This window comes from Meles meles, chromosome 4 (assembly GCF_922984935.1).
Source record: "Meles meles chromosome 4, mMelMel3.1 paternal haplotype, whole genome shotgun sequence".
Classification (NCBI taxonomy): Eukaryota; Metazoa; Chordata; class Mammalia; order Carnivora; family Mustelidae; genus Meles; species Meles meles.
This window is the reverse complement of record NC_060069.1, coordinates 33,928,139-33,955,646: the sequence shown is the minus strand read 5'-3', so window position 1 is coordinate 33,955,646 and position 27,508 is coordinate 33,928,139. Positions and strand designations below refer to the sequence as shown.

The following is a 27,508-nucleotide window of genomic DNA, read 5'->3' as shown; positions in this document are numbered from 1 at the left end:
TGGGTCCCAGAATAAAGATTAGAGGCAAGTTGCTGTTTCAAGCATCCATAGCTAACTGCTGAATTAACATTTTTTAAGACAGCGAAAGCAGACAAGGGGTGCCTGGGTGGCTCAGTCGGTTGAGCGTTCGGCTCTTGATCTCAACTCAGGTCTCGATCTCAGGGCCCTGAATTTGAGTCCTTAATGGGGTTTCATGCTGGGTGTGGAGCTTACTTTAAAAAAAAAAGCAAAAGCAGACCGAAGCTTGGGAAAGCCTAAATGCCAAGCTATTGTCATGGCCTTTCCATCTGATGGCATCATTTGGCAACCTTCTTCGGAAGGCTGTGGCTTCTTCCCCCTGCAGGAGTAGAATAGAGTGTAAGCTGCTGTGATGAGCTCTTTGGTGGCCAACACTTCTGGGGTTATTAATTCAAGTGAGACACCTGCCTGTTTCTGGCCCTACTTTCCCCCCCTGATCTCCTGGGGCTGGGTTTTTTTAATTGGCACTCTGTACCCAGAGTACACTCCTTGAAAGTCTCCAGAGATTAAACAAATTCCTCAACATCATCTACAAAATATTATGTGCATGAGTGTAAGTACATTTTTTAAGGAAAAGATCTTGATTTTTTTATCATAGTTTTACAAGTTTTTGTCGCTTTTACAAGGCTAAGAGCCACCTTCTCAGAAGGGGAAAAAAGATCTCCAGTGCTTTCTCTCTAGCACCGTCGCGCTGCAGGAACAATGCAGTCATTAGGCTGGTTGACCTGGGTTTTGCTATTTATTCCAGATTTGACAACTTAAAAGTAGACAAAATGCTTGTTACCTCACAGTTTCTGGGGATCAGGAATCAGAGGGTGGCTTCGCTGGCCAGTTCTGGCTCGCAGTCTTTCCTGGGGTTACGGTCAAGCCATCAGCTGGGGCTTCCGTTGTCTGAAGTTTCAATAGAGCGGTTGTCTGCTTCCAAACTGACCTGCATGGGTTTTGGCAGGTCTCGGTTCCTAGCGGGCGATGGGAGATCTCAGTTCCCACTCTGTGGGCCTCTCCTGAGCCTCCTGAGCATCTTTGTCACCTGGCAACTAGCTTTCCCAGAGCAAGTGACCCGAGAGAAAGAAAGAGAGCCCAAGATGGAAGCTACAGGCTTTTGTAACCTCATCTTGGAGCCGACATACCTTCCCTCCCGCTGTATTCGTTTGGACACACAGACCAAACTGGTACACTGCAAAACACCTTGGTTGTGGATACTGAGAGGGAGGAATCACTGGGGGCCATGATGTGTTAGCAGGATATTACCGAATCTTCTAAACGCAAATGCAGGGACATAACATAGCAATGTGAACTTCCTTGAGTACATAGAGCAACACACCTTGCTTTCACTTACATAAAGAGAGAACACTTTAGAGAGTCTTCATCTATACAATTCCAGATTCCCAATGACCATTAGGACTTCCCACATTGCTGAGGTACATACGGTAAGGAATCAAGTATAGTAAGTCGATTATAAAACCGATGCAAAGAATCCAGCATAAGGAAACTAAACAGGCATCTAATGTCTTTTTTAGCTGGCCTTTAATTTAGTGTCTTTGTCATTTAAAAACCGAGGTAGTAAAAGCAGCTTCCCTTGCCAATTATTATTTAAGGAGTGGAGTCATTCAAACAGGTTCAAATAGTGACATATTTATGTAGAGGGTTTTAATTTTTTTAATTATACTTGAAGTTAACAATAGTTATAGAGAAATACTTCCCGGTACTTACACATCAGCAAAATCAAAATTTATTTTAAAATTAGTGGTGCTCTTGGATATTTTACTCATTATCTTGTGTGTGTGTGTGTGTGTGTGTGTGTGTGTGTATACGTGCATGTGTGGTTTTTTACTTAGATCCACAATCAAAATATGCAGATTATTTGGGGATTTTCTAGAAAAATAATCTCAATACAGTAGTCTGAGATAAGGCACATTTATTATTTGAGAATGAAGTTGTCGTAAGTCAAGGCACACAACAATTTAGTTCTCAAATAAAAAATGAGTGTATTTTTGTAGTCAGAAATATTTGAACTATAACTCTTGTTTCCTTTAGCAAGAATTTTGGCTTATTTTATGATTAATTCAATGCAATGTTGCTGGCTTTGGCAAGGTTGCATTGCTAAAGCAATATATTTGAGAAAGACATGTTTTGCCTGGAGGATGGTTTCTGAAAGGTATTTATGTGTAAACAGGGATTCTGAGAGGAGTTCATCCTTGGTCTCCCCAGCATGCACTGGGATCCATCTTCCGTGACAACCCTTGAGAGGGGCATGTGATGTCACCTGGATTGGGGGTGGGGTGTGGGAGAGAATTCTGTAACCCATTAGGCAAAACCATTTTCTTCTTAAAAGAAAGAAAAAAAAAAAGAGCCCTTTATATCTGAGAATGCATATACCTGACAGCTTTGAATACTGCACTTAATTACTGTGACACTTTAATCTTTCTCTGCTATTAAAATTTGCAAGTTATATTAATAACTTTTTAAAGTTTATTTTCATCAACTACTGAATCACAACCCATAACCATATCTGCCTTATTTATGATAAATCTTTAGGACCTTTGCACAAAAATTGAAAAATACTCTTGAGATATGTTTTTGGGGAAGTTATCTTTGACTTGGAGGTCCCTTTTTTTTCGTTCAAAGAGTTATGGCAGCTTAGCTTTCCCCAAAATACTATTGGATTAATGAGTCTGAAGAGGTCAGTCTTTGATCAACTCTTCCAAACAAGTAGTAGAGTTTCAGTAATTCCACTACCCAGCCAGAACATTATAAGCATAATTGACTTCTTTCCAACTACAAGACCTGAGCAGTAACAAAGTATCGAGCTCATAACATACACCTGAGACAATTAATTCCATGGCTTGACTCAAACCAAGAGTAAAACCAAACTAAAGGAAATGAAGATAGTGGGATATTTCACTTAGTATAAAGATGTCTTCACAGGAATATTATCAGTGGTACATAAAGTGTATTTATTTATAAATACAAATGTCAAATTAAAAGAAGATACTTTCTGAAAAGCATTTTTCTTAATTGGCTTTTTGTTGTTATTGTTGTTAAATAAGATGTTTGTCCACTTAATACTCAGGATGCATATTAAATGCACAAATGTTAAAATAGAAATGGTTCTAGAGATGCCCTCTGAAATGTTCAGATCACTGAGGAAAACACGTTATGCCCAAAGCTAACCCTTTGGTTTAGTGGAAGGAAATGATTTCTTCAACAAAATGTATGGAGAAACCAATATCTTGCTTGCCTCTCTGTGTAGCGGTTACATTAGCTAATCTTTTAAAAATTCAATATTGAAAGGTCCTTATTTACTTTGGTTTTATTTTCTCTTAAAATGGACCTGTTAGGCCTCAATTTACCATTTAGCAGGTCATTTATTCATCATTTACAAAATCTACACATATAATATGGCATGTATATTTATGGTTAGAAACTTAGTACTTTGAAAATGGTTTTTGTTAATTCCTAAACGCAGTCACTATGTTAGAGGGCCATCTCACCATATTTTGTTTAGACATCTCTTTTTCTCCTTATTAAAACTTAATTTGATTTGCCTTTCCTCAGCTTGTAATAATAATGGAATTCTCTCTTCCCTATATGTGTATTAAACACAACATAGTGGGGAATTAATAGCTAAGGGAATGGAAGCTAAGAAGAGTCATTGTTTTTCTGTGTGAAAAACAAAACAAAACATTAGACAGGTTTGACTTCTTTTTTCTTCTGATTAGCTTCATTTTGTTCTCATTTGACTTCTGTGTGCCCGCCCTCTGCAAATTGACTGATGGCATCTCTTCAATTTTAAGAGTCTTGCAGTCAATCTGTTTATATCAAGAGAGTCTATCATTGCCAGGTAATAACTGTAGGGTTGTGGTTCTATGACTCTCCAGTCCTTAGGTGGATGGTGCTAAGAGCACATGCTCTGCCTTGATTTGAACCAGTCCTCTGGCTGTTGTTGGGAACTGTATCTCTGCAGCTCCAGAAGAAACAGCTAGCTCAGGATCCGATGGTCACATGCTTCTCTGATTCTCAGACAGTTTCATTCACATCTCTCTCCTTCTGACCTTGATGCTGAACTGGCTAAATCTAGCCATAACCTGGAGATGTCCTGCTGGAAAAGTACTTGTGTGCTGAAAGAGAAAGAGAATGGTGTACACGTCTAACTCTAACCATTTTTTTTTCCTTTTTTATTTCCATTTTTCAAAACATAGTGCATATTTTTCTTAATTCTTTTCCTCTTGGAGAGGAAAAGTAGTTTTAAAAGCAGGCAAGAATTTGGGATCCCTCAGCACATCCAGAACGTCTGATACAATGCCTTTTTTTATTTTTCAGTCAGTTTGCTCCCAGGAAAGCCTTTTTGTGGAAAACAGGTAAAATGCAATTTGCTTTTTCATGTCTGTAGAGGAACAAAATCTGTCATGTGTGTCTTGTATACTCATAGGTATATATCCCATATATAAGTGTGTGCTTGAATATATGTATAAATAAATACATATATCATGTGTACACACTTATATGCACACATATATGTGTTATTTAGCATGCCTAAAAACTATTTAATTTGGGGAAATACTTCTCTGTTACTTCCAAACATAATTTTTGTACATTTTCCTTATTTAAAAGTCTTGACTTCTGGCCCATCCAGAGGTCTAATTCCTGCTACCTTTACCAGGCATTACAAAGCATAAATGAACTTGCAATTTCATTGGCTTATGGATGAGGCTGTTCATAGTGTTTATATATTGGGTATCATTAGCCATTTCTTGTTCCCCACAATTTGATATAGCTATGCAAACAATGATTGGAATAACGTTGTTTTAAGTTTCTCACTCTAAATAACCTATTAGTCTAACTTGGAGATCTATTTAAACTAATCTAAATTTACTAACTTGGGAGTTAGTAGGGGGGTAGTTGTTGTGCAATGAAGGGGTTATACAACTTATACAAAGTCTTGAGCATACGAGCCGAAGGTTTCCAAATTTAACATGTACCTTAAAGAAATAGTTCTAAACTGACATAGATATTCAAATGCTCCCTTGATTTAATTGCAGCTTTTAAAGATGAATCAAAGAATTCTACATTAGCTGCATTAATCACATTTAAGGCGCATCAGAGTGGGCAAGTTGGAATGGAAATATGGTATCCCTTCAGAAAGTGGTGCTTAACTTTATTTCAGGTGTTGGCTTAATGGGTGCCCCTGTAAAACTGATTAAAATGGAGGCTGTTTGATTAAATTCCAGTACTTAAAGAAAATTTTACCCGGGCATTAGAGATGATTGGGGGGAAAAAACTATCTTTAATATTAGCAGTTAGAAATCTTTGAGTAGCGGGCGCCTGGGTGGCTCAGTGGGTTAAGCCATTGCCTTCGGCTCAGGTCATGATCCCAGGGTCCTGGGATGGAGCCCCACATCAGGTTCTCTGCTCAGCGGGGAGCCTGCTTCCCTTCCTCTCTCTCTGCCTGCCTCTCTGCCTACCTGTGATCTCTCTCTGTCAAATAAATAAATAGAATATTTAAAAAAAAAAAAAAAAAGAATCCATGAGCACTAAGATCTTAGGGATGATGCTAAAGCATTCCAAAGATCTATATCCTAACTAAAAAGATGAAGTGAGTGTTTATAATTCAGTTTAGTAGGAAGCCTTATTCCCTAGTCATCCAGCCAATAATTTTCCCCTGCCTTATGCCCAAATTTTATTCATTTACTTGGATTTTGCATAAAAAGACTGCTAATGCACTTTTAAGTGTCCCTTAGATTCAAATTGAATTATATTCATCTTCCCCATAATTGGTCACAAACATGCATTGCATATATGACCAAGTCTTGATATTTCCAAAAAGCAAAATCTAACTGAATAGATTCCCATTAAAAATAAATACATTTCTTGGATACCTGTTTCTGGAATGTCAGTATTTCATTCTGTCCCTCCCTGCAAAAGAGATAACTTTAATATTGCCCAAAGGAAAGAAAACCACAGCTAATATATTTAATTAATTATCTATTAAACGATTTATCTTCTTCTCCTCTTCCCTTCATTCTATTTTTTCTTCCTTTCCTTTTTATCTAGTATCAGTGCCTTAATCCTAGGATAAGGGAAAAAATAATGCTGTCATTCATTTATTATTGCAAAATGCAACATCATGCACATAAAACATAGCACATGGGGTTGATTTGCAAGAGTGGTACTGTTGCAGAGGAGTACACATCCATTTAATATAGGGCATTTAGTGTCATTAGGTTTTATATCATAAAAACCATGTTTTTCATTTCCAGTAGGCTCTTGGAAGACAGTAACATATGCAATGAGACCTATAAGAAAAGACAGCTCTTTCGGTTGGTATGGTTTACTTTTTTAAAACTGTGTTTTCAGATTATGTGGCAGAATCCATGTTAAATATAAGTGTACTAGTGTAAAATATCTGTTCATGAAATAAGTATGTTTGGTTATATCTGTAAAGCTGGTTATAGAACTGGTGCTGAAGCCATGTTAGATAATGTGAGATATGGGACCAGGGAATTACTGCTTGGTACATAATCCTTTCAGGTTCCTCCTCTGAGTTTCTGTTCTGGGTATGTTTTTTTGCTTTTATTTTTGTTTTCTCCTCAAAGGTTAACTTGGACAGCACACTGATTTAACATTCCCAAGTCAACTTTGCTGAATTACATCAAGTTAAAATTCCTCCAATAGTTTGCAATTATATAAACATGACTGATATTGGAAAAGACACCAATGATAACTATATTTGAGTAGTTGATATTTTTAGCCACTTCTGGCCATCATAATACTTCAATTATGTTTTTCAAGCATAGATTTTATTTCAAAGGGAAGGTACAGGCCCCTATAGGCCAATTGCTTCCAATTATAATGAATTACTTAAATCGAGATCTGTGTAAGATAAGGGGAATGGATATATATGTGTTTATTATATATTAATATTGTATATTTTAAATTCTATACTAAGCTGGAAGATCCTTGAAAGCAGAGGGACCATAACCATGTCACTACCCTATTAAATATACCTCTAATATTCATTATAGGGCAAAAAGGATACATAGCACTATAAAGGTACTCAGTATATAATGCATATATTTAATATGTTATTGCTTTTATGAATATTATGATTCATCTCTGTTGTAGGAGAGAGAAAACTTACTCATTCACAAACAAAACATTTTGCCCACCTAGAATGAAGAAAAGACCAAGGAAAGTAAATGGATTGTTGCTCAGAAAGTATCTGTAGTAAATGTGAACTTGAAACCTCATAATTAGAACCGTTGGATTAATTTGTTCCCTTTACACTTTGGCAAAACTAAAAAGGTTTTTTAAAAATGTCCTTCACTTTTCTAGCTTGAACTACATAGTCTAATGATTTCCCCTGATATCGATAGACCATTTATTATCACACTTTACATTAAAAAAGTAGCTCTGCATTGTCCTGTTGAACATCAAGAAAAGAACAAGAAGAGTTCACCAGTACTCATGTACTCACACCACAATCTGGTTTGTTTAAGCCAATAAATTTATGAAATGCGGGTTCTTCCCCCTATAGGCCAGTCGGTTTTACACAGCCCCAAATCTGGTCCCTAGCCAGAGCTGGGATCTGCTCAGATCAGTCACTCCAAATATGAGTGCCATCACCCACCAAGTCATTAGGCACAGAAACTCAGGAAGATGACTTAGCACAAAGGACATCCATACAATAATTAAAGCAACTCAAAGTGCATCATATATAACTTGGCCAAAAAAAAAAAAAAAAAGTTCAGACATGAAGGAAAATAAATGTTGTTAGCTATATTAATCAGCACCGAAACAGAACCTAAAGTATGTGCTTTATGACTATTCTGGAATCAAATTCTCATTATATACACAAGGACCAACTCCTCTGGATGACTGGACACCTCATTTCCATTGTCTTCCTGGATTCCAGTAGGAAGGGACCAAGACTGGGCTTAGGATGGACAGGAAGGCACTTGTGGTTATGTTTGTCTATGAGGTCTAAGATTGTACCCCCAAATAGATATGAAATTCGATTCTGGACCTCACTTTGCCAGTGCTAAGGCAACTAATCAGTAGCTAGAGTTATAAAATATTGTTTCAGTGTATAAATAGAGATCCATAAATCAGTATTAGATACATTATTATGAATCTCATTAATGCTAACTCTAAAACAGCAACTTAAGTTCCCTCTTTTGGGGATTTTGATAGCTCTTGACTTTGGGATGTTGATTTGAACCGGTAGAGAGTAGAGGTAGAAGAAGTTAAGGAAACCTTAGATTGCCTTATTAGCCAAGGGTGTGACACAAGTCTAGAGGAGTTACCCAATGCCAGAGTGAAGCCTGCAAACTCCAAGACACTAGTTTGCACCCAGGAAAAGTGGTAGACACTCCTTGGCAGAGGGGCTCAGCCACACTGGCCTTTCTTTTCAAGGAGGTGCTAGGGAGATGGAAACCTATGGGGAGAGGGAAACCCAAGCAGAGCTCATGATCATCACCCGCATATGGACAGCTTCCTTCGGAAGCATCCTGTGTACCGAGGCTAAGGACTACCCTAGATTTTTTCCGATATGTGGTATTCCAGATTAGTTCCAAGTGAGACTATTGTCACATCCCTGGTGCATTCACAGTTGCTAAATAATGATTTTGCCAGACTTTGGCAAGGACAGGTCAAATTAGTCAGAATTAAATGTGAATAAAATTGAATTTGGAACTTGAAAGGAAAACAATCAGGAATGGAGCAGGAGCACCCTCAAAGAAGCCAGTTTTTTCCCCCGTCCACCCCATCTCCTCTGGCTTTCTTGAATTTCAAAGGAGTTTTAAGAACTCAAGCCACTTGACCATCGGTGAGTGTGTGATACTTTCTACTCACAATCTGATCTTTTTTTTAGGTCCTCCTTCTAAGCCTAGCCATCCCTGAGGTGCTAACAGAGAGAATATAAAAAAACAAACAAACAAATAAAAAAACATTGATGCAGGACAGCAGGGCGCTGAGTGCTTTTTGTTTTGTGAGTTTTCTGTCCTCCTTTATTTTTACAAAGTTCCTATCACAGAGGAGCCATTTCATTTTTATTATCTCTTGAATCTGTTTAGCTTCTCAAGTTCTCTTAGAACAAAAGAGAAGTTTATTAGGTAAAATGGAAACAAATGCAAAAAATTTTGTGTGCCTTCTGCACAATTTGGTTGGTGAGTTTCAATCAGATGCACACACTCCCCACATCTTTGCGGTCCTATCATTGTCTTTAGAAGAATACCTATTAACAAAGCCACTGACCACATCTGTGAGATTTGGATCAACACTTGAACATGTCACGTTGCTTTGTGATAATGAAATTAGGGGTTGTATCTATTGCCAACTATTTATGTCCCCTTTACTTACTGATAATCCATGAGAATCTTAGAGTATTTTAATCATGCCTTATTTCCAACTTGCAGGAAAAGCTTTGAAAATATTCACTAAGTTCCTCTTTAAGCAGATTGGAAACCAATGAAAATGCAAATTTCATCAACTTTCTTTATAAAACACATGTGATTTTGTGTCCTACTTAGAGATATTCTGGAGTCTTCAGAAATCACGGCTGCCTATTGGATCTCTTCCCATACATTTACTTTTTCAATTTGGGTTTATAACCAACATGTGCTTTCACCTATGGAGTTTTGTTATTTCCATTGATCCCCTTGGAAAGTTTCATGTCAGTGTAGTGTTTATACTGGTGTTTTTATTATCACAAGTTTTTCTATGTGAAAAGCACTAAAAGACGCTTTCCTCTGCCCATGAAGGTTAAACTCACCAGGCAAAACTCTCACCCTAGGTCAACAGAGTAATTTCTGTGATTTCTGTGCTGACTGTCAAAGCCTTAATGGATTCAGATAGACATCTCATCAAGTTAAAAAATAATAAATGGTTTCGCTGCCTCTTTGTGCATTTTCCCACGGTCCATTATTTAATGCTAAAGGGACAGACAAAACCCATCTTCAGTGGGAGTCGCTTCAGAATCATTCAAGATCATAATAGTTCCCAAACCTCGATTCATTGTTGACTTGGGCTGGGAGAATCTATCCTCTTTTCTCCTCCACAAGAGAAGTTAACAACTGTCTTTTATACCATGTTTTTTCTACGTGTTTCTCCTTCACCGGCAGAGGGGTAGTGTGACATTTCTAGGTTTGGTTTTTCTGTTTGTAAACATGCACATTATGTGTGGTATGTTATCCGTCTGCCCATCAACGAGCTCCTGTGACACTGTTTGTGAGGCAACGGGCTTAATGAAAAGGGTTGCAAGAAGGGTCTTGTGTAGACGGCTCTTCCGAGAAAGGTCCATTCTGTGTCCACACCACTCGTGGAATGTAACACTGTCTCTGTGCATCTTTCCTATGGCTGTGCTCCAGGGGCAACAGGGATGGCTCGGGGAGAACATCCGGGAGTCGACAGAGCAGCTCAGAGAATGAGCTCAAGTGGTCGGACCACCAGAGGGCCTGGAGCAGCACAGACTCAGATAGCTCCAACCGCAATCTCAAGCCCACCATGACCAAGACGGCCAGTTTTGGGGGCGTCACGGTGCTGACCCGGGGTGACAGCACGTCCAGTACCAGGAGTACCGGGAAGCTGTCCAAAGCAGGTAGTTAGTACTGAATGGGTTTATGTCCTGTTGTGTTTCCTAGGTTCCACCCAACCCATACAGTCATTATTCCCCCTGGCTTCCAATAAATTAATGATGATTCTATTAATTGCTGGGATACCTGGGAAGTTAGAAGGTGTAATGAAAATATCAACCCTGTCTCTTCAAATGACCAAACTCTCGAATCTTCACTTTCCTTACCTGTTGTCAACCTAAAATTGTGAGGAGGCAATAATTGAGCAAGAGCATTTATTTGCGATCAAAGCATTGTGAGTCAGGATACACAGATATGGACAGCAACCCAAATAGTGTCCCACTTGGGAGCAAGAGTCAGGTATGAAGGAGGACACGTGTGTGATGAGCACTGGGTTTTATACATAACTAATGAATCATTGAACACTGTACCAACAACTAATGATATACTATGCAGTGGCTAATTGAACATTAAAAAAAAAAAAGTCATGGGTCTTTAAAGCAAAAAGGGAATGCTTGTATACATCGTTTACAAAGGATTTTTGATTGGTGTTGGTGGCACAATGCTGATCTTGACTGACTATAACTGGGTTCAAAGGCTATCACTAAGCCTTCTCTTAACTGTAGCAGGTTGCAGGTGTTTGAGCTGAGTCCTTGCCGTATTTGCAGTTTGGCCCAGTTCAAAAGTTCATGGTTCTGCAGGTGAGGATGTGTCAAATACCTATCTCCTTAATGGTCTCCTGACTCCATCTGAAAACCTCTTGACATAGTGACCCCATGTCATTTCAGCTTTCACACCATGAAACATAGGTTATAATAGAATATGATGCTACCCCCCCCCCCGCACCCCCACCCCAGAAAACTTGTATGTTAAAGTTCAATTATTTATATACAAATGGTTACCAAGGCACCTGCACATGGTAACTAGTTAACAAACCTAGCTGTTGTTTTTGATTTACGACTATGATCAGTTTCTTAAAACCACACTCTAAGGTAATTATAGTGTTAACAGTTTGGGCTGCTACTTTGGTGTGCTCTTAATATGATCGTGGGCAAGTTATCTAATCTGTTTGCAAGTCTTGGTTTCCTCCTCTGAGAAATGGGAATGTTGCAAGGTTATTTGAAGAATTAAAGAGTTAATATACACAAAGCAATTAGAATAATACCTGGCAGTTAAAAGCCCTCAATAAACACATGTTTATTTTTATTACTGTCACTTAATGCTTCCATCCCTGCTTTGCAGATAAGGAAAGTGAGCCTCAGGAAGGTGTAGAGTTCCAAGTAGCCAGGTGCAGGCATCTCTTTTTTTAATCTTGTGTTTTCTTCTAAGTGAATTGTGATCTTTTGAGATAAGTAGTTCAGGTTTGCATGGATAGTCTTTGAGAGGTGAGAGCTAATGAGAACCATGACATGGAAACAACTTTAAACTGAAGGAGGCATCAATACCGGGGGTTCGTATGAGTCCAAAAACTCTCCACCATGGTCTTGCATCCCTAACTACTCTGTCTCCAACTCCCTCACCCTTGTTTTTAAATTATTTTCAGATGTTCTCAATTAAAATATCTCTTAGAATCCCCGGAAGGTGGCAGATGACCATTCAGTAGCCTCCGTGAGCTTCATTTTGGGGTGACAGTTTATCATGTTTCTGTTTGATTTTGATTTTGCCTCAGCAGTCTGGAGTTAGTGTGGGTGTTGAGAGCTGTGATTCAGTGACGTGCCCTGGGTGTCACACACACTGGGGGTGCAGGGCAGGGAGGGAGGGGGTTGGCGAATGGCCAACACCAACCAGAGATTAGACATGGGTCGTCCTTATTGTGAATACCTTCCTATCCAAGCTTCACACTCACACGAGGGGGCACTCTTTGTGGAATCTAGACTCATTATGCTAAGGGTTTAACGTAATTATGTTGTTGAAAATGCTCCTAAGAAATTATCTCGTGTTTTCCTACACAGGCAGAAAATTAATAGCATTTAGTCACAACCACTGCTACATATATACACACTTCCTGCTCCTTGGAAAGATTCAGGTGGGCTCACACTGCCTTCTGCCTTCTGTTCTATCACCAGTTGGTGAATTCTTGATGTCTTACTCTAATTAATTGCTCTTCTATTCCACTATTGCAGCAACTGAAGTCAAGAAAACCCACTGTGGTGCACTTGAGCTCTTGTAAACTAAGAAAGGTTAAATAGTTTTAAATCTCCTTAAAATGCAGAAACCAAGGACCTTAAATGGTGTACTTAAAAATTCCAGCACACCAAAAGAGCACTTAAGATTTTTAAATTAATCGTCATTCTCCATACACCAACCCCCCAATCACTTCCGAAGAAAAGCTCTTTGGAAACATTTAAAACACTTCAAGAATGCTAAAATGCCATGTTCTTTGAAGAATGATTAGAAATTGTAAGTGCTTCAGACATTTTTTTTCCCCTTTTAATCTAAGTGTCTCCTTTTGAAAGCTTGTCAAGGTGCAGGAACGGAAAGGAAAAAGAAAAAAATTAAAGGCGATCAAGATAGAATGTCAAAACAAGCTTACAATTTCCCAAGATGGTTTTATGAAGCAAAGCTGTCAGTTTTGCTGTCATGGATCTTCAGAACAGCACAAGTTTTCAATTTTTTACCTCATTATTTGCAGTGGAATTGCAAACTTTTTTTTTTTTTTTTTGACCTTTTAGAAACCAAGCCTGGAGTTGTGACATTTAAGTTACTCTTCTCCTCCTCTAATTACATAGGTTTGAGCTTTAAATAGATAATGATGAGACTTTCTCCAGGTGGGAACATGCTTTCCTACATTTTGGAAGAAGCCCAATTCTGAAGTCTGAACCTCTTCAGACTTGCTCTGAAGGCCTGGGCTGTCTTTCTCTTGACGTATCCCTGACACCGAGCTTAGGGATGGTCACCTCCCAGATGTCCAGCGCACAGCTCCAGAGGTAGATGACGTCATTTTGTCTTGACATTCTCCTCGTGGAAGGACAGGAATGGTGCTTGTACCGTAACCTCTGCTGCTTCTTGGTGGTAGCTATGAGGTTGGGAAATGAGTATGACATCTATTTCTTTCCACCCTGGTCAAAGGACATTGCTTTACTGCCATCCTCTCTCTTGATCTCCAGAGCAGGGGTTCTCGACAGTAGCGTCATAGGAAGCAGCGTGGGTTGCTTATTTTCAAACCATGCTTTGAGAACAACTGCTCTGGGGAAATAAGATATCCTTATGTTTTGTTTTCGTAATTTTACCTGGTGTGGTATTTTGTTTTCCGGATCCAAGTGTATTCTTGTTGTTGTCACCTTCTTATCTACCTTCCATCCAGAGTATTTTTGGAGCCAATGCAAGCCACCTCATCTCTCTACCACTTCCTCTTCTTGGTGTTTACTTTCATTACAGCACTAATGCAGCCTGGATGTTCTCTCTCTCCTTGTCATTTCAGAAGCTTTAGGTCATTCTATTGAATTTTCTGACCCCTGAATCTGGAAATCTTTTGTTGAATTATTAATTCAGGGGAAAATACTTATGGTTCATGGTCCTTATAAAAGAAGAATTGCATCAGACAAGATAAACAGAAAAGGAAGATTCTATTCATAACTATTGCAATAAGGGCCAAGACTATTACAATAGGGGAGAAAGACTGAACTCAACCCTGAGCTAAGGAACGGCAAGGGAGTTTAAAGGGCTGCCTTGAACTACTGGAAAAGCACTGGGGAAAGGTAGACAAGTGGTTGGTGAATCCAACTAAGTCATCTTTGCTGATTGGTGCTTATCACAGTCAATCTTCTTTCTACCCTCCCACAGAAACTGGCAGACAAGGGCCCTAGTTCTCTTGATTATTACCTTTCAAGGAGATATTCCTGAATCCTCAACAAAGACATACCTGGGTTGTGAAAGAGTTACTAGGCTAATGAAAGGTTGACACCGTAAAGGGGCAGAAATGCTCTAAGAAAAAGGAGGTAGAGAAATGATCCTCTGGAAGAAACCAGTCTAAACGTTGGTCAAGTTGAGAGGAAGTTTAAGGCCACCATCCTCATGACTACTCACCATTCTGGTGACTTATATTTTACAAAAGAGGATATTAAGGTCTAAAAAAGTAGTCATTTCAGGGGTGTCTATGTGGTACAGTCAAGTAAGTATCCAGTTCTTGGTTTGGGTTCAGATCGTGATCTCAGGGTCATGAGATTGAGCACCACGTTGGGCTCTGGGTTCAACACAGTCTGCTTGAGTTTCTCTCTCCCTCTGCTTCTCCTCTCCACAATCTCTCTCCCTCTCTCAAATAAATAAAGAAATCTAAAAGAAGAAAAAGAAGAAGAAGAAGAAATCACTTCATGAAGAAAACACTGTCTCTACTGTCAGTTTTCCATTTTGCTTTGTCATATGATGTTTTATACAACATTCCCCCCTCTGTTTTTCTCTCTTCCTTTTTCCTGTCTCTCTCTCTCGAGTGTTCACCAAAGTCCCCCATCAGTCACCTTGATGTCTTGTCCCTACACCTTCTGCCGACTGCCCCTTAGGGTCCAGCTTCCACTTCTGAGCATCTCATTGTGGGCAGTATTGACGTCCTGTGCTGTATCTCTTAGAACCGAGCACTGTCCCCTTGGCACTGTCCTGCTTGGGGCCCAGGCCCTATGTATATGTCACTCGAGTGACTCTGGGAGTGAGGCATGGGCCACGTGGTCCTGAACGCAGACTCTGCCACACATGAATTATGCTCGGGAAATTGACTCAACATCTCTGAGGATCAGTTCTCATTTTCAAAATGAGGTTGCTGTGAAAATGAGACTAGGTAATTCACATAGTGATTAGCACAGCGCTTGTCATGTAGACATACTGTTTAAATATTTGCCATTATTAGCATCCAAGTCCCTGAGAAAAGGAGACTGGACACACTTTAACTCTCAGCACCCAAAGCAGTAAAGTTCTCAAATATCAATTTCATTTTTTTTTAAATTTTTGAACATTTCTAAGCCTTTGCATTGTCTTTGCCCCGCCCTCTCATTGTTCCTGTTGAAAGTGCTGCTTTTCTCCTGTTGCTAGGACATGATATTGCACATCAGTAACTAATAGCCATCTTCCGAAAGCCAAGAAGGAAAAGCACTCTGGATTTTCTTGTAGCCCAGAAGCTGTGTGCACCCATCCCCTCTCCTGAACCCCCTCCTCTTGCCAGCCCCAGCTACACCTCAGGTTCCTTAGGACATGTCTCCTTTGCCCCAACCGTTTCCCGCTGTCTGACCGTTCTGCCTGGAGGTGGGCTCAACCTATTTCGTATGAGCTTCAGTGTCTGGGGGCAGGAGGTTTTGTTACTGTTTATTACCCTTGCTGTTGTTGCCTCTGCAGTGGTGTCAAACTTGGACTGTAGCGTGAGATCCCATAGGGTAAGTTCACAAACACACCCCATGGTTTGCTCTGGGGCTGTGATGTCCCTGGCACCATGCCAGCGACGCCCTCTCAAAAGTACTCTTGGCATTTTCAGATCTCCTTCTAGCGTCTTTATTTTTCCCCATACATTACTCAGAATCCATCAGCCTTCAAAACCAGTTAGATGGTGCATCCTGAATTAACCTATAACTATCATTATTAATAATCAAGTCGTGGGGGAAAGAAGAGAAGATTCCCAAATGACTGGTGGCTGTCCCTGGCATATGTATACACTTGCTTTTAGGAGGCAGTGTTGAGTCACAGGTAAAGCTAGATCAGTCTGCCTAAATCACACTCTGCTCTATCATTAGCTTTATGAGTCAACTTTAGTCATTGAACTTCTCTATCCTTCAGCTTCTCTATCTACACAGCCAGTAATAGTACTTATTACTCCAGTGTGCCCAGGTGCTCACACATACTAAGTGCTCAATAATTATCACTGCTCTCCCTCTTAAAAACCATGTCCTCCTCTAAACTCTTTCTGATGGCCCTTCTTCTCCCCCATTACATGCTGGATGCCTATCACTTATGTTTAGAGGTTTCCAGTTTAACTCAAGGGCACATTTTAAAATCTTGAAACAATGTTAACTCTTCCTTATATATGGTTTCCCTTTAACCACCCAGAAGAATTCATTTTTTTTTTTTTTAAGATTTTATCTATCTACCTGACAGAGAGAGAGAGATCACAAGTAGGCAGAGAGAGAGGAGGAAGCAGGCTCCCCGCAGAGCAGAGAGCCCGATGCGGGGCTCGATCCCAGGACCCCGAGACCATGACCCGAGCCGAAGGCAGCGGCTCAATCCACTGAGCCACCCAGGCGCCCCAAGAATTCATTTTTAAAGACATAAATTGATAGTTGTGGGCTAATAAGTAATTTTTTAAATTCCTTGTACTACGTTCTCACAACCTATGATATCATCCAAATCATCTGCTAGTTAGAATTCACTGATATAGAAATGGAGCTTGGTGCATTTTGTCTCCAATGTTCTGGTTAATATTCAGTGCCCAGAACAGTGATGGTCAAGGGTACGAGAGCTCCTTGGCTCTGCTATGGTGAAGGGCAGGTGGTGCCTAATGGATGTGGTATATAGCAGTGGAGGGGGAGGGAGATGGTTGGGTTAGAGTCCACCTTGGAATCCAGTTACCTACATGTTTGCAAAACACACAGTCCACAAATCTCTCCATGATTTTACGCTTCTGTGTCATCTAAAGAATGATCCGGTGTTCTCATGAAGGCCAAGCCCTTCTTGGCCTGCCTCTTGGGCATATTAGTATGATTTCTGTCACCATGTGAAATACACACCTTCAGGATTCTCAGTAGGAGTGATCCAGTTCTTCTACTCACATCTAGAGGGGAAAGATTATTTCTGGCCATCCCCCTTCAAAATGCAGCTTTATGGATATTCCTTAGACCCAAGGGTATGATCAGCACATTCTAGGACTCCTTCTTAAACTGTCATCATTTTCATATCCACCTGGCATCTTCTCCTAACTCCAGTAAGACAGCCCCCTGCCTTTAATTACTCAGGATGACGGGCCTCTCCAGGCATGGAGTCCACAGCTTTAGGGAACCGTTTACGGATGTACTACCCTAGAGGCTTGTGAGAGGATGAAAGAAAGTGCTCATTCTTAACTTCTCTTTTCCTAGGAGATCAACACATCTGAAAAATATGTAGCAGATATCTCAATAAAATGTGAGCCCCAAATGTTGCTCTAGTCCTGCAGCATTCATTGCATGCTTTAAGGATGGATTATGTAAACTAAGCATTTAGATCCGGAGCTGTCTGTGTTGGATGATTTTCTGATCCTTTTCTCTTTGGCAGGCTCTGAGTCTAACAGCAGCACGGGCTCCTCGGGGTCTCTGCCCCGCACCCATGCACCCCTGCAGAGTGCGCCCCTGGCTGCTGGCGTGGCCGCTGGCTCTCCCAGCTGTGTGCCCTATCCTGAGACAGGAGCAGGGGGCCAGCCAGCCCCCAGCACCAGCTACATCCTCCTTCCACTCGAGGCTGCGACAGGCATCCCGCCCGGAAGCATCCTTCTCAATCCGCATACAGGTTAGTTCCTTACCGCTGCTATGGCTGGGACTCCAGATCAGAGTTCTGTTCTTGTGTTTGCGCTTGTAAATTCGTCAGCAAGGTTTCTTAAAATTCCTGAGCAGAAGAGCTATGTGCATGAACATTTGGGTAGGGTCTTAGTTTAGGAAGAGCAGATCTATAGTTGTAATCTCTTTCATATCAATATTGATATGCGGTTATAAATACAGATTCTTCCCAGAAATATCCACTTTTCCCTCCGTCCTTTTTTGTTGACCATAGTGTGTCTCAGGTATTCCTGGGAGCTAAGATCAGTAACCATAAAATGATGATCTGGGAAATACTGTGTTGTATTTTGCAGAATATCATGTTTCACAGACTAAATATCGGGATAGCCTCTTATTATGTCAAAAGTGTTTTTGCATCCAAAATACTTCATGAACTTGAGATATCAGTTGGGACACATAGCAGATTCTTACCTCTAGAAGTTGTGCTCTTGTGTTAGAACTTCACGCAGTCCCACCTGGGGAATAAGGAATAGCAGTGAAAAATAGGACATAGGGAACTAATTCTTATGTATGTTAGTGACCCTACAACTAGACTGGTTTTGGTGAGGTTTGGAAAATTGGTAACTTCATGATGATCATTTTTTTCCCCATGATCAATGGTTTTTTATTTTTTAACTTCTCTAGTGATCAGTTAATTTCCACACTGTTTCCGAAGAATCCAGAGCATTGGGCAAATAGACTAACAAGCATGTGCCTCATGGGGAAAACTTTTCAACCAGGGGCAATTATGCCCAAGCCTTCAAGGCCATTTCCCAATATCTACCAATATTTTGATTATTATGACTGAGGGAGAAAGGGGCTGCTACTGGCATCTAAGAAGTTAGAGGTCAGAGATGCTGCTAAACATTTAACAATCACGGGACAGCCCCTTCCACAGAGAATTATCCAGCCTGAAATATCAGTAGTGCCATGGCTGGGAAATCCTGCGTTAGAAAGCTCGACATTGACTAGTTGCCTCTTTGGAAGCCTTTATAAGTAATTGGAAAAAAAAAAATTGAATTGTCTCTGAATATGTCTGAGTTTGGTTTCGATGATTCCAGAGTATTTCCGTGATTAGCTAAACTTAAAAAGGAAAAGTGAATGAGAATCTCATAAAAGCAATCTGACTCAATCTTTTCACATATATAGCACTACTAGTAATTAGGAAATTCAGAGAAACATGAGAATGATAGTAAAATAGTTACTTGAATAATTGCCACATTTTCATGAAAACATATGGCTCAATCTCAAGGCATGGTGTTTGATTGAGACATTTTGAAAATGCCATAAGCTTGAGGGAAAAGAAGGCATAATCATTTTATTGAAAACCATTTGAAAGCTTTCAGAATAGATACTTCTAAGGAGAATATTAGATTGCTTTTATTTTATTTGGATCATTGTAAGCACTAAAAGGAAATTAAAAGAAAACCAGGATTATAGTCATTACTCTGGGCACAGATCGAAGTATGGTCTGACTCCGTTGGCTTAAATCCCTTCATTTTTAATTGAGACGGAGAGCTTGCAGACAAGAGCACACACAGGCATTAGTTTTGAGTCATTTGTTTTAAGCAAAATTGCTGTGTTTCAAAAAAGCTCAACAGAGTATTTTTTAGGGTATAATGAAGAAATATTATTTGTAATGATATAATGGTTGTGCATGTATTATGTGTATATTATCACGTATAATCTCGCTTGTAGAAAAAGAAAGAAAGTGCTTTCTGGTGCCAAGTCACAATTCTTATTCATTGGATCCAGTCATTTAGAGCTGTTATCAAAATATCTCCTTTGAAAAAGGATCCAAACTGAGGGAAAGGGTCTAATAACACTGTCGGGCAGCTTCTCTGTACACACTTCTCTGATCTGACAAATGCCTGCCATTAAAATATCCCAAGACCAAAAGGAAAATGTATTGATGTATTCTATATCGTGGTTGAGTGGTAGGATGGAAGGTGAATGATGTTTCTTCCTTCCTAGAATAGGTTTATTTTTGTAAAATGAAAATACACCTGTGGGTGTATGTGTGTACAGATCCCATCATGTATCATGTATACATATATGTGTATGTGTCTATCTATGGTGTGCATGTGTGCATGTCCATCTGTCTATCTATCCATCCATCTATCTATCTAATCTCTTATGACTCTACTACTGAAACTAGACATTTGCCACCTTTGGATTGGAACTCATCTTTCTCTGTCATGGCTGTGAACTCCTGAAATCCACACCTCTCCCCTTCCCTAAATATGTGGTAGAAATTCTTCGGTGTTAGGAACCAACAGCATATGACTACTCTCCTTCTGTGTGAATAGCCCTTGGGTTCAATCCCCTGTTACCAGCTCATTTATAAGATCATTGTGGGAAGGAGCCATCCTTGGCTAATTTCACTCGAGTGGATAACAAAGTAGTCTTAAACACTGTGTTCAGTAATTACAGAGTACTGAAATAGTATCTAGTACTCATTACATGTTGATGGGCATAATAGAACAGTTTTGTTTTGTTTTCTCTAACATATTTGAGAATGTGGTCCAGGTCTGAAACTATGATAAAATACCTGCCTTTTAATTTTTTTTTAATTTGAGTCTAGTTGATACACAATGTTACATTCGTTTTAGGTGTGCAACATAGTGATTCAACTTCTCTGTGTGTTATGCTCTGCTCACCACAGTGAAGCTGCCATCTGTCACCACAGAGCGCTATGACAGCTAGTACAGTGTCATTGACTATATTCCCTTCGCTGTGTCTTTTATTCCCATGACTTATTCATTCCGTAGCGGGAAGCCTGGGCCTTCCATTCTTCTTCTCCCATTTTGCCCATCTCTTCATCCCCCTTCCCTCTGGCAGTCACCAGTTTGTTCTCTGTATTTATAGGTCTGATTCTGTTTTTTGTCTGTTTTTTCATCAAGTATCTGCCTTAAGCAGGGAGAAGACAAGCAGTAAGTTGAGAACACCAAGGTGCCTGCCAGTCATGTCTATCTACCAAATAAAACAAAATGAAATTTCCTTTGTCAGCACAATTGACTTGGCTCCCTAAGCACCGAATGTGTGGCGTCCTGAAACCAACCCATCCACATATATTCTCCCAGTTCCCCAAATGTGATCACAACCTTTTATTTCATCTGGCCTTAGACTCACCTCTCAGCCAGTCTTTTTCTAACTCAGAACCTCTGGCCTATCCTTTCTTGCTTTTCAGGCGTCTGGAGGAGTGAGCCATTGCAGAGGGCTCAAAGTTATCCCCGTATAATGTACTCATCCTCACAAGGCAAGCCTGGGTTTGACACTTGAGTTTGATCTTCTTCCTGCTGCCTTGGACTTGGTCTCGTTTTGGAAATTATTAGCAGAAGCTCATCTTTGGCTATCTTCCTTCAATTCAGAGCTATCCAGAGACACCAATAGGCATGAACATCCCCCAAGTACTCATTAATCCCCCTATCTGTTGTTTTGCCATTTTGCTTTGCCTTCATCTGGCGCACATTCACGAGTGTGTGATGTAAGGGCATGCCATCGGCTGGGACTTTGCTCTGAGCAGCTTTTTTAGGGCTCATCTCTTTCAAATGTTCCTGATGGGTTCTCCTAACACTACACTTGGTATTTCTCACGGGCCTGCCGGCATCTATTTATCCAAGCCTCTTCTACCTCCTTCTTAAATGTGCCATAAAGTTTTTGTGTGTGACGTGTCTGTCAACGTATCTTTGTGAGATCTGAATTAACCTTTGTCTATCCATAATCAGCAGCGTCCTTATGATTTCACTGATCATCTTCCGAGCACAAGAAAAGGAAAACCTCTTTTTCTTCTTGCTCTCTTTAAATAAATTCCGTTCTGCCAAGTTCATGGCAGAAATGTTTTGGTGTTAGAGACCAAGAGCATTTGATTACTTTGCTTTTAATTTGAATTACCCTTGGGTTCATTTCCTCATTACCGGCGTATTCATAAGCTCTTTGAGGGGAGGGATCAGACTCCAGTTTTTCGGTTTTGTTTTTGTTTTGCATCCTCAGAATGGATAACCAAGTCTTAGTCCTCTGGCAGGGTTCAGTAATTACATAATAGTGCAGAAATATCCACTGCATGAGATGCCTGGGTGGTACAGTACCTTAAGCATCCAACTCTTGGTTTCTGCTCAGGTTGTAATCTCAGGGTCCTAACATCAAACCACACATCCGACTTTGCCCTCAGCGGGGAGTCTACTTAAGACTCCCCCCTCCCTCCACTCCTCCTGCTTGCTCTCTCTCTCTCTCTCTCTCAAATAAATAAATAAAATCTTTAGAAAATAACATCTACTGCATATTATTCATCTTGATGTGGAGAGTGGGGAAGTATTCCACCTAAGGCCATGTACTGAGGGGAACGAGCACTTGGCCAGTGCGTGGCAGCCTGGCTTGCCCACACCCTTTACAGGTGCCAACACACATGCAGCGCCTGCCGGGCAGGCTCTCACAGTTCTGGACACGAAAACCTGTTCTAAGCTGGATGGTCCTAGGGGCCAACAGTCTTTCTTTCCCCTTCGGTCTTCAGCAGCTGTCATTCAAACTAATTGCCTGTATCCAGTTGTAATTGCCTCTGGATTGGCAGAAATGACAGCATCCAGAGAGGCCATTGTTGCCTGACTTGAAAACCAACAGTCGCCTGTCCTAATTCTCTTAGGAAATGGTGTCTCTTCCCTTCCCTGGCAGCCATCTTACTTGTTTCATTCTCTCATGTCTTTCCGCTTCTCATTTGTGAGCATAAAAGCAGTCTTCTCTTCTCTCTCTTCTCTTCCAGAACAACCTGCCATCTCTTTCTACCCAAGGGAGTTCTGAGTACTTTTCATATGCAATTATTCGGAAACGTTTCTTTTGCCTTGTTCACAGCACATGAGTAATATTTCACACAGAGAATCTCAAATTTATCAAAAAGGACATCTGAATAATTTGTGGTTATGTTTTTTACCTTATTTATGGTTCATTTTTCATGCTACCTTACTTCTCACTGGGGTAAATTGGAAGTCATAGAAAATATAGTAAAGATCATTTTATTTTTTCCACCCCTGTGTGTGTGTGTGTGTGTGTGTGTGTGTGTGTGTGAACACAGATTGAGACTGATTTTGAAATGATTTCTTATGAAGTTGCTGTGAAGATTTTTTTAAATGCTAGGTATCTAAAACTTTCTTCTTTTTGTAATACAAAAAAAAGGGGGGAGGGGGACTAAGAATTAGAAAATTAAATGGACTGATAGAGTTTTGGAAATTGAACCGTTTCTTTTCATTCTTTCCCAAATTGAGGCTTTGGGGAGAAAAAAAAATGGGTTGCAGATTTTTAAATCCAGAAGAAAGTTATTTTTGAAAAAAGAAATAAGTATTTAAAACAAATGTAGCTAAAATTAAATGACAGTGCTAGGAAAACAAGTGCCTATGAAGAACATTAACATTTTTTTTTAAATACCCCTAAATTTAGTCATTGTTCTGTGACTATAATTCTGGCACATTTGCTTTTTCCATCACGGCCATTGTGATTGGTTATGAAACTGTTGTCAGAACTTCCTTAGTTCATGAATATGCAGCATTTAAGGATTTCACGTTGCACACACACAAGTATATTTGTGTGTATTGGCACACTAAGTTCCCATTTCAGTTCCTGATGGGGCTGAAATCAGGTCCTGGGAGCCACTGGTTTGGCTTCACTACAACCCCACTCTTTGCCTTCCAAACTGACTCTAAAATATTTTCTCACTCTATTTTGTAAAACCCACATACCTGGCCTATAGCCCTGGTAGGTATTTGAATGTGTGAATACCTGTGCAAAAACTACCTGGAAAGAGACACAGGACATGACCAGTCTCCCGGGAGCCTCCCTCTTGCCCCTCTGAGTGGTCCCTCTCCTCTCACTTCCATTACCATTAAGTTCTGCCTGACCTTGAATGTATTAGAAATGCAGTTGCTCATTTCCCAAATAGTCGCCCTTTGGGGACTGGTTTCTTTCACTCGATGTATATTAGCTAATTATTCCCCATTTTATAACAGTCTGTTCTTGTTGGATAGCACATATTTTTTTCCCACTAGAACGCTGTTTCACTTGGGTCAGTTTTTCTATTTTCACTCTCTGACCTGTTCTGTTTTGTTGCTAATTTTCCTCACATCACTGATGGTCTTCTGTTATTTTTCATGTATATTATTAATGAAAAGGGCTGCGTTCCTCAGCCATCCCATGCTGCCTATGCTGGATAAGAGTGCTCTTGCGACCCCCACATACCCAAACTATGTAAGGGCAGGTTTTCAGCTATGTGCTTGAGAGGAATTTAGCAAGCCGTCTCTGACATCCCCTGAATGCGAATCAGAACATTCTGATTTTTTGCATGCTTTACCAGCCAGGCCTGGGTGTGATTCCACCTTAAATCATGCCCCCCACCCCCGACTTCTCACATGTTAATGATTTGTGATTATGATTGGATTTTTGTCATCGTCCCCTTATTGTAGCATGCACATATTATGTAAATTTGGGTACCGCACTGAAGTTACTTGGTGTGATGGGAAGTAAACGGACTCATTCTGACAAGGGCCATTCCCTGACTCTCATGTACTGCTTTGGCCTTTCTGAGTAAGTTGCTTGGTCCATGCGGGCCCTAATCCTTTTGTCTCTAAAGTAGAATGAGATTACTTGCTTGTGGGGTCATTGGAAGAGCAGAGACCGTGTGTGTAAGGGGCCTATCCCCGTGTTTGCCACACTGGACCTTGATTGGTTCTCCCTACTTCTTCCTCCTCTTTCCCTCTCTTCCCTATGGGCTCCTTCTGCTCCTTTTTTCCTGTAACCTTTCTGGCCGGGCCTTCATTGTCTCCCCTACAACACAGGGAGATGATACCGTCCTTCCTCCCAGAGTCATGCTGGGGATCCAATGATACCATTTTGCAAACCATAAAATACTCCTCAAATAATAGTAATACTAGTAGTGAGCCGTGCCATCATTTCAAAAGGCAAAACAATGTATATTTGCTTCACCATCAGGAGATGATGCTGTGAAGCTTTGATTATGCATCATCTTTAAAACCGGAACCCCTGCGTGCTCCTTGCCGGGTCTGTCCAGAGAAGCAGGGTGTGGATGTGATCGGTTCTGTTGTGTATCAATCGGTTGAACTGATCACCATTCTGAGCTGGTGACAAGGCTGGTGGAAGCAAAGCAAATGTATTGGTAAATAACGTGTAACCCAATGTAGCCGGAATTCTGGAAAGGGGAAGCAGCCCTATCTCCCAGTGTATGCTAGCTGGCTGATCACAGGGAGGAGCGCGCAGCAGACACGCGGCTTCGCGAAGATTGCTTCTCCACAGGCTTCTCCACTGGGCAGCACTGTACACAGATGTGCTTGGCTTTAGCAAATCTCTCTGACGGCAGTGGGTTTATTTGTTGCTTCTTCTTCTTTTTTTTTTTTTTTTAAGATTTTATTTATTTATTTGAGAGCGAGAATGAGAGAGAGAGAGAGAGCATGAGAAGGGGGAGGGTCAGAGGGAGAAGCTGACTCCCTGCCGAGCAGGGAGCCCGATGTGGGATTCGATCCCGGGACGCCAGGATCATGACCCGAGCCGAAGACAGTCGCTTCACCAACTGAGCCACCCAGGCACCCCTATTTGTTGCTTCTTAAACTGCTCTGGTCTCACAACCTTAGCTAGCTTAGCCGGATAGGTCATCAACGGGAAAGCCTTCATGACAGCGAAGGTTCTGGTGTCCTAGATCTCCACCACCCTGCCCCTTTACCTCAGGTTACTTGTTGCGTATCTATCAGTGTGGTTCTTTCTGCTAAAGCAGAGACTGAGAAGCTCACCTGAACCCAGCTGCGATTCCGTTGCAGGTCAGCCCTTTGTGAATCCCGACGGAACCCCTGCAATATACAACCCCCCCCCAAGCCAGCAGCCACTGCGAGGGGCCATGATGGCGCCGTCCCAGCCACCGCCGCCGCCACAACAGCCTTCTCCTCAGCCCCAGCAGCAGGTGCAGCCCCCGCAGCCCCATCTGGCAGGCCCGCTGGTCACTCAGGTAGGAACTGGTGGGAAGGCAGGGAGGGGAGGTGTTCCAAGACAGAGGCTGCAAAGTCCTCAGAACAGCAAGTGACACCTAAAAAAGAGGTGACATTTTCTCATGGGGCCACTTCTACCCACTCATAAATAAGACGTGGTGGCCCCAGAGCCCTTGATAGGAGGTTGGTAAGATTTCATCTGGATCCTTCAGTTTAGAATGACACGAAGCACCCCCCCCCCCCAACAACTTGTGTGGAGAGCACACTGCGCTGGGGAAAATGAAGACCAAGTTTTCTCCTAGGTCTAGATACTATTCTAAAGCATCACAGAGCCTGTCTTGGGGACTGAACCCATAACCTCAACGAGGCGTTCGTTTCATCTCATTCCCAACGCAGACCGAGTGCTTCTGTCCACAAAGGGGTAGTACTGAGTTCTTTATCAATTGGATGACCAGAATTCAGTTCCTTCTGAGGTGGCCTGCCTCTTCTTCAAGAGATGTAGAATGATCTTCCCTTCCTAGAGCAACACACGGAAATAGCCACAGAAAGCTGTAGTGTTCCAAGTAGGTTGCCAGACTGACCCTCCTTTGTAATTTTTTCCCTTATTTTCCGTCCCTGGGCAGTATCTCTAGATCCAGTCGATTTGACTAACAGCAATGACATCAAAAGTATCACAGTGACTTCTGAAGGCAGTGTTGACTCTGAGCAAACGTGCCTCCTGCAAGGCTGGCTGGCTGGCTGTGCTTTGCTTGGCATTGACTTTCCATTGGTGGCTCTGGAGTGCACTGAGCCGAGGGGACCTGTAGGGTGGTGTAGGTGGTACGCTTCTGATAAGCCGGACTTCCTGTGGGATTTCCGCTCCCAGTGCTTCCCTGTTACCTGACCCGCTTTTTCTTTCCTCCAGTCGGTGCAGGGGCTGCAAGCTTCCTCCCAGTCAGTGCAATACCCAGCCGTCTCTTTTCCTCCCCAGCATCTCCTGCCTGTGTCTGCAACGCAGCAGTTCCCCATGGTACCGTATTTCATGTGTGCGGCCTTTCCCCTGGGAGAGCATGTCCACCAGTTTTATTACCTTCCTGTGCAGGGCTGTGTGATGCTGGGTGGGTGCCCTGGGCCGACCGTGAAGGGGCGTGAGTGAGGGTCTCATTCCAGAACACTGCAACCCCTCTCCAAAATAATGGTTTCCATTCTGTCTCTGTCGTCTGCCCCGTGTTTGCTGCTTCCGCAGTCGGGTACCGTATTAAGAGTTTACTGTCTGAACAGGGATCGAATGCCCTGGGAGTTAGAAGTCGGAAACAGAGAGACGCATGAACTTGGTGTGATGGCTTGGGAAACAGCTGGAAGTCAGTTGAGGCTGTTGTCATTCTGTGCTACTGAGGAGGGGCGGTTCCCCAAGGTCCCCGAGCCCCACTCTCCCTTCCTTTTCCCTCAATGTACTAGGCCCTGTTGGACAACGAGAAGGAACCTT

At 41.4% G+C, this 27,508-nt stretch overlaps 1 protein-coding gene across 24 annotated transcripts in view; it reads left to right on the top strand.

Annotated features, from left to right (window-relative positions):
- Positions 1–27,508, top strand: part of ARPP21 (cAMP regulated phosphoprotein 21) — a 153,703-nt gene that overhangs the window by 70,566 nt on the left and 55,629 nt on the right. For 11 of the 24 annotated variants that reach the window (XM_046003061.1, XM_046003060.1, XM_046003077.1 and 8 more), the window contains 6 exons: positions 4,342–4,379; positions 6,279–6,338; positions 10,386–10,618; positions 17,811–18,041; positions 25,879–26,063; positions 26,948–27,052. In XM_046003061.1, coding sequence (XP_045859017.1) covers positions 4,342–4,379; positions 6,279–6,338; positions 10,386–10,618; positions 17,811–18,041; positions 25,879–26,063; positions 26,948–27,052 — 852 coding nt within the window. The remainder of the gene's footprint in view (positions 1–4,341; positions 4,380–6,278; positions 6,339–10,385; positions 10,619–17,810; positions 18,042–25,878; positions 26,064–26,947; positions 27,053–27,508) is intronic. The other 13 variants (XM_046003071.1, XM_046003079.1, XM_046003072.1 and 10 more) reach the window with 8 other exon arrangements.